Here is a 7,940-nt window from a genome sequence, read left to right as displayed (position 1 = left end):
CCGCTCCGCGGCATGCGGGATCTTCCCGGACCGGGGCGCGAACCCGCGTCCCCTTCAACCGCTGCGCCACCAGGGAAGCCCCCATCCATTTCTTTTTGAAAGATACATAGTTAAAGATATACCTTGGAAGGAGAAATGCTGCTTTCCTTTTAAGCCTGGGGGCCGCTACTCAAGGTGATGACAGTTATTCATCAGAACTAGCGAAATGAATTGGAAAGAAGATGGACATATGCACTGAGGATTTCTTTTGGGGATATGCTTACTGATGCAGATTTTATGCATTTTTAGCCAGAACTCACCTGTGGCTTCAGCAAACTGTTTATAAAAACGTTCTTATCTCCCCAACTTAATGAAGCTTTCAAAGGCCAAGTTTTTGACAGTAATTTAAATGAAAAGAATCAAATCTGATCTTAAATTTTAGGTGATGTTTTTCTGACATCGTGGTTGAAAATCTCATTTGAAATCTGATAAGGAGCCTCTTTCATCTTCTCTCTGATCTTCAGAAGAACTTGTTGGAAGTCAGGGCTGATTAAATTGCCAGAGTTGACTTTCATAAAATTGTTTAAGAAAATTATTTAGAAGCTTTGGATATCATTATCTCTTTTTAGAAACATTAATAGATTTATTTTTTAGAGTTTTAGATTTACATTAAAAAAAAAACTGAGCAGACAGTACAGAGTTCCCATATGGTCCCCTCCACATCTGGTTTCCCTGTTACTAACATCTTACTTTGGTGTGGTATGTTTGTTAGAATTGATGAACCAGCGCTGATAAATTACTGTTACCTCAAGTCCATAGTTTACGGTAGGGGCCACTCTTCGTGCTGTGTATAGTTCTGTGAGTTTTGACAAATGCATGATGACATGCACACTGTTAGGGTATCATACAGAATAGATTCGCTGCCCTAAAACCCCCGTGTTCACCCATTCATCCCTGCCCTGGTTCCCCTGAACCCCTGGCAACCACTAATCCTTTGACTATCTCCATAGTTTCAGAAGTTCGTGTGGCTGGAATTACACAGTGTGTGGCCTTTTCAGACTGGGTTCTGTCACTCAGTAACGTGCATTTCAGGTTCCTCCGTGTCTTTTCACGGCTTGATCCTCATTTCTTTTTAACACTGAGTAATATTCCATTGTCTGTTGTGCCACAATTTATGTTCACCTGCTGAAGGACATCTTAGTTGCTTCCAGTTTGGGGCAGTTGTTTTGTTTTGTTTTGTTTTGGGCCATGCCCCACGGCTTGCGGGATCCTAGTTCCCCAACCAGGGATCAAACCTTCCCCCCAAGCACTGAAAGTGCAGAGTCCTAACCACTGGACCGCCAGGGTATTCCCTGGAGCAATTATGAATAAAGGTGCTGTAAGCATTCATGTGCAAGTTTTCATGTGGACAGAGGTTTTCAACTCAGTTGGGTGAATTCCTGGGAGTGTGATTGCTGGATCGTATATTGCAAGGTGGTGTTTAGCTTTATCGGGAACTGCCGATCTGTCTTCACACGATTTTTATGCCTGTGTATTTGTGAAGCTGTTCCCACTCTATCCTCCACCCCCTATCACAACTTCTGCCTGGGGAAAAAAATCAGTTAAACAGGCTTGATGTCAAAAGTTGTTTGTTTTGCTTTTTCAGTTATCCACGGTAGAAATAGAAAGTCTCATTGTTCATTGTTAGTTGTTCATGATTGAGGTAAAAACATGTTTCTTTCAGCATCTTTAAATGCTTCTTGCTTTGATTTAAGATGTAATATTCATCTTTAAATTTCAAGCAACATTCAAGAAGAGCATTAAATTTTGATTAGCTTTTTGTAGTAATGCAGACATAGATAATATCCTATTACAGGTGAGGAAACTGAGGCACAGAGAGGTTAAGTAAGTTGTTTAAGGTCACACAGCTAGTAAGTGGCAGAGACAAGCTTTGAGACGAGCAGTCTGACTGCAGGACTTAGGCTTCTAACCACTGTGTCATGTTGCCTGTCTAATATATTGCGTTCATGATTTGTGTTAAGGACTTAGCTGTGCATAGCTACATTTTAGCAATGTTCAACAAAATCCTCTGGGAAGCTTGTTAAAGTTCAGAGTCCTTGGCCTCCTACCCAGAGGTTCTGATTTGATAGGCATGGGATAGGGCCTTGGAACCCTGTTTTAGACAAGTGCCTTCAAGTGATGCTGATGGAGAAGTCCTGGGGACCGTGTTGTTGTAAGAACAGGTGTAGATAACGAGCTGGAATCATTGATTCAGATTATTGTCCACACTATTGATGAGGAGACCAGAGAGCTGGTTGAGTTCTGGGCTCTCCCGTGTGCTCTTGCTGGATGGATCCAGGGGATAATTGCCCTTCACCACTGCTTTCACTGAGACACACGCCACCGCGGAAGTCCTCCTGCATCACCCACCAGGAAAAGCGACAGTTGTGGGTTGGCAAGTTGGTCATCAAGAGGATGTTTAGATATGAGTGCAGACTCACTTGGGGAGGGGGTGTGGCCCCATGTGAGTGTAAAGACAAAGCGGTTATTTAAAAAACTTGCAGTGACTGCTTTCATTCTTCGTTTATTGCTGACTTTATCATCTCTCTGTTGTGTGATGATTTTTTTAAAAATTTTATTTATTTATTTATTTATTTTTGGCCGTGTTGGGTCTTTGTTGCTGCACGCGGGCTTTCTCTAGTTGCGGCGAGCGGGGGCTACTCTTCGTGGCGGTGCGCGGGCTTCTCACTGCAGTGGCTTCGCTCATTGTGGAGCACGGGCTCTAGCCGCACGGGCTTCAGTAGTTGTGGCATGCGGGCTCAGTAGTTGTGGCTCATGGGCTCTAGAGCGCAGGCTCAGTAGTTGTGGCACACGAGCTTAGTTGCTCTGCAGCATGTGGGATCTTCCTGGGCCAGGGATCGAACCCACGTCCCCTGCATTGGCAGGCGGATTCTCAACCACTGCGCCACCGGGGAAGCCCCTGTGCGATGATTCTTAACTCCTACCCAGGGACAGATGCGAACACTGGAGGGTGAGGGAGACTTTGGAGTAACAGCAGTCATTACAAAGGTTTCGTCTTCTAGAGCAGTTAGCAATGATTTTTATCTGCTCTAAAAACAATTTTGAATTAAGAGATGTTATTCCGTTATAATGTAAGCATTCTTCATAGCTCTTCTGTCATTGATTCTAAGACGCACATTTTAACTTCTCTAAAACTGGAATGCATCTTACAGTTTGGCATCATAACATTAAATTTGGTAGTCTTAGTGCTTTTTCTTAACAGGACACAAAATAATGGTTTACTTAATATTTGATGGATTTTCAATTTTCTGAAATAAGTTATTCTGTACAGGCAAACCTTGGAGACGTCACAGATTCAGCTCCGGACCACTGCAGTAAAGTGAGTCACATTGTGTGTGTTGGTTTCCCAGTGCATATAAGTTATGTTTACACTGTACTGCAGTCTATTAAGTGTGCGGTAGCGTTACTACGTCTAAAAAAACAATGTGTGGGTTTCCCTGGTGGCGCAGTGGTTAAGAATCCACCTGCCAACGCAGGGGACATGGGTTCAAGCCCTGTTCCGGGAAGATCCCACATACCGCGGAGCAGCTAAGCCCGCGAGCCGCAGCTACTGAGCCCACGTGCTACAACTACTGAAGCCCGCACGCCTAGAGCCCATGCTCCACAACAAGAGAAGCCACTGCAATGAGAAGCACATGCTCCGCAATGAAGAGTAGCCCCCGCTTGCTGCAGCTAGAGAAGGCCTGCGCGCAGCAACGAAGACCCAGCGCAGCCAAAAATAAAATAAATAAATTTATAAAAAAAAAACAAAAAAAAACCAATGTGCATACCTCAATGAAAAAGTACTTCATTGCTAAAAAATAACATCTGACAATTCAGGGTTGCCACAAACCTTTGATTTGTTTTTTTTAAAAAAGAAAAGGCAATATCTGTGAAGCACAATGGCGTAACGTGCAATAAAGATGAGGTCTGCTCTAAAAAGAAAAAAAAAATTCCCCTTCCCCCGTGTCCCTTATAATGCCGCAGTGGCTTCTTGCCCTTTACTTGGTGTTCTGTGTTTTAGAGGTACGGAACGTGAGGCGGAGGTGGCAGTGAGGCCGTCTGACTCATCTTTTTGTACCTCAGACCAGTCTGTCCCGAAGTCCTCCTAGGTGGGCGAGCATCGGTTTCTGTTAGTGTGTGGCAGGCTCTCAGAATGCTCTTTTAGTGTCTTTTCAAGGAAATTCTTCCTTCTCTCTGTGGAGGGTTACAAGGGATCACTTACCCAGAAGTAGACTTGCAGGGGCAGTAAATACGATGCCCTGACATTAAGGGCACACAGAACTCAGGCTGTTTTACTTGGATAAGCACACATGCTTGTGTAACTACCACCCAGATCAAAATACAGAACGTTTGCCATCCCCCAGAAGGCCCTCTTGTCTGACTTCTCATTCAGCACCTTTCCCCCCACCCCAAGTTAACCCCTCTTCTGGTTTCTGTTACCACAGATTTGTTTTGTCTCTTCTTGGCCTGTTCTGAACATTTCCTATAAGTGGAACCATACAGTACGTGGTCTTCTGTGGCTGGCTGAGCATAACATGTCCGAATATCAGTGCTTCATTCCTTTTTATGGTTGAGTAATATTCCATTGGGTGGGTATATCACACTTCGGTTAATCATTCATCACTCAGCGGACGTTTGGGTTGTTTCTGCTTCTTGACTGCTGTGACTGATGCTGCTGTGAACACCCATGCACCAGTTTGGGTGTGGACGTGTGTATTCGGTTTTCCTGGGTAAACACCTGGGAGGAGGGGACTCACTGGATTACATGCAGACTTAGTGTTGAACCTTTTGAGGAACTGCCAGACTTTTGCCAGAGGGGCTGCACTTCATTGCATTTTTAAAATGAATTTCTTTTCTATTATTTTCTCCTTTGGGTTTTAAACTATTATTTTTCTAATTTTTTTAAGGTGAATGCTTTCCTTATTTTCAGCTTAATTCTTTCCTAAAATAAGCATTTTAGGTTGTGAGTTTCTAAGGATTGTTTTAGCTGGAGCAGACAAGTATTGGTATGCAGTGTTTCATCATCACTGTCTTCTCAGAATTTTCACATTTATATTATATCTTCTTTGACCAAGGAGTAATTTAGAATTGTGTTCCTTAATTTCCAGACAAATGGGTTTTTCTAATCACTGTTTTGTTATTGATTTCTAACGTAATTATTCTGTGCTCAGAGAATGTGGTCTTCATGATAGCGTTGTTTCCATAAGAGTTCCACGGGAGACACACGAAGCTGGCTGTGTCTGGGGCAGGAAGGGATAAAGTAATAGGGAACTGGGGTGCTGGACACAGCCCTGGAATGACTAGGGGACTGGGCTCTGGCCTGGTCTCCAGAATTGAGTCACTGATGGAGCTCCTCATAGGCGACCCCTGGAATCATTGAGATCCACGTGTATCTCCAGCGAGGAAGGGGTCCACAAGCCTGGGTCCAGAAGGCACTCTGCTGCAGCACCGTCTCGATTCCTAGGAGCCTGGAGAATGAACGCAAGAAGGCTGTTGAAGGAAATCCTCTGCTTCCACATCCTCGCTGGCCAGCCAAGAAGCGTTCTCTAAGAGAAGGCAGGACGAGGACCCCTGCTTCACTCCCCTCTGTGGAATCCTGGGTGGTGCATCCCATGGGTAGAGCCTAATTCATCTTCAGAAGTCTAAACGTAAGGGAGTCCGGTGATGTAATTTTGAGTTTTCGGTGGAGCAAAGCCAATTCATTGTATCCACCACATTGGTCCCGTGAGAGTTTGTAAGACTTTGTTGATGGACTGTATACAGTCGGTTTGCATAAATGTTCCCCATGCCCCCGAAAAGAATGCATATTGCACAGCTGCTGGGGGCAGTGATCTGATTGAATCTGTGTCTCCATCAGTTGTAAGACGCGTCATTATTTTATGTTCCATTAAGGAAAAAAAAAGCTGTCAATTAAACCAGACTTAATGATTTCTTCTCACTTAGAATTTTTTTACTTATACTAATGGGAAGAGTTCTTTAAACTTCTTTAAGCATTGATTTCTAAACAGCGTTTACTAATTGTCCATACATATAGAAGGTAAAATATGAGCAAAATTAGTTGGTTAAGGTACCCCTAAAGCTTAGGACCAGAGCCTCGTTCTCTGCACAGAGCAGGTGTTTGCGTTTTTGACAGAAGCAGTAGAAACAGCAGTGTTGTCCTCTCTGCTGCTCAAGGCACAGGTGCACAGCACTTCTAATGGGCCCTCCTGTATCGTCTGGGAGGGGCGGGGTTCGAATTCTGCAGGTTTTCACGCTGAGACTTTATTGATCTTACTAGAGGGTACCAATGCAAGGTTTGAAGCAATAGTCAGCCTCTTATTTCTTTACGAGATGGTTCTTAAACTGTGTTTTTAGCAGAACCATCAAGGAGTAGCACTTTAGTAATGCCCCTGGCAGTCATAAACGTATTCACAGATGTGAAGGCAGTGACCTCTGTATGTCACATTAGATTTCAGAGACGTAAAGACGCACCTCTTAAAATTGATGAAACACATTATGTCTGCTAGTTCAGCTTGTTAATTGTATTAGTCAAATCTATAGCATTTTCTTTTTTCTTTTTTTTGCCTTTAGGAAGAGTCCATTTTTACATGTACCTTGTCAATTTTTGTTTTATATGTTTTGAAGCTGTTGTGTTAGATGCATATATGTTCAGACGTGTTAATTTTGTGATTCATGGAACAATGTCAGTATCTAGTGACTTTATCTTTAGTCTGTTTTGCCTGTGTTCATGTCACGGGACCAGTTTTCCTTTGGTATATCACTCCCTACCCTTCTGCCTTCAATTGTTATGTGTTCTTATATTTTAAATAAGCCCTGGGACTTCCCTGGTGGCACAGTGGTTAAGAATCCACCTCCCAATGTAGGGGACACGGGTTCGAGTCCTGGTCCGGGAAGATCCCGCATGCTGCGGAGCAACTAAGCCCGTGTGCCACAACTACTGAGCCTGCACTCCAGAGCCCGTGAGCCACAACTACCGAGCCTGCGCACCACAACTGCTGAAGCCCGCGCACCTAGAGCCCGTGCTCTGCAACAAGAGAAGCCACCGCAATGAGAAGCCCATGCACCACAACAAAGAGTAGCCTCCGCTCGCCACAGCTAGAGAAAGCCCGCGTGCAGCAACGAAGACTCAGCACACCCAAAAATAAGCAAATAAATAAGCCTCTTGTATCTAGAAAAATGGTACAGATGAACTTTTTTTTGCAAAGCAGAAATAGAGTCACAGATGTAGAAAACAAAATTATGGTTACCAAGGTGGGGGGTGGGATGAATTTGGAGATTGGGATTGACATACAGACACTACTATATATAAAATAGGTAACTAATGAGAACCTACTGTATAGCACAGGGAACTCTACTCAGTGCTCTGTGGTGACCTAAGTGGGAAGGGAATCTAAAAAAGAGTGGATATATGTATATGTATAACTGATTCACTTCGCTGTACAGCAGAAGCTAACGCAACATTGTAAAGCAACTATACTCCAATAAAAATTAATTAAAAACAACAAACCTAGGCCTGTTTGTCCTTAATTATGTTCAGCAGGCTACACAGCCTAGAGATGTTCTATGTTTTAAAAGATGAGTCCATGGTCAAGTCAGTTAAGAATCCTCTTAGTTCAATACAATTAGTGTTGTTGGTGCTTCTTTTTTTGGTTACAGATTTCATGGAATCTTTAACATATTAACATGTATCATGATGTACTAAGAGGGGTGATATATAGTATGATATTTGATTGTGGACCAAATCCGTGTTTGTGGATTTAAACTTCAAAAATTGTACACTCACGTTTATAGCGGCATTGTTCACAGTAGCCGAAATTTAGAAACAACCCAAATATCCATCAGTAGATGAATGGATAAGCAAAATGGTGGCTAAGCATCATGGAATGTTATTCAGCTGCAAAAAGGAATAAAATTCTGAT

General features: G+C 43.2%; 1 protein-coding gene across 6 annotated transcripts in view; it reads left to right on the top strand.

Moving 5' to 3' along the window:
• CYTH3 (cytohesin 3) overlaps nt 1-7,940 on the top strand; it is a 100,242-nt gene that overhangs the window by 51,482 nt on the left and 40,820 nt on the right. Inside the window, exon 1 of one of the 6 annotated variants that reach the window (XM_028499798.2) lies at nt 3,311-3,358. The exons of the other annotated variants lie outside the window; for them this stretch is intronic. Coding sequence (XP_028355599.1) covers nt 3,358 — 1 coding nt within the window. The 5' untranslated portion in view covers nt 3,311-3,357. Of the gene's footprint in view, nt 1-3,310; nt 3,359-7,940 lie in introns of those variants that run through there. 6 annotated transcript variants of the gene reach the window in all.

This window comes from Physeter macrocephalus, chromosome 14 (genome assembly GCF_002837175.3).
Source record: "Physeter macrocephalus isolate SW-GA chromosome 14, ASM283717v5, whole genome shotgun sequence".
In the NCBI taxonomy this organism is placed as follows: domain Eukaryota; kingdom Metazoa; phylum Chordata; class Mammalia; order Artiodactyla; family Physeteridae; genus Physeter; species Physeter macrocephalus.
This window is presented reverse-complemented; position numbering and strand designations above follow the sequence as displayed.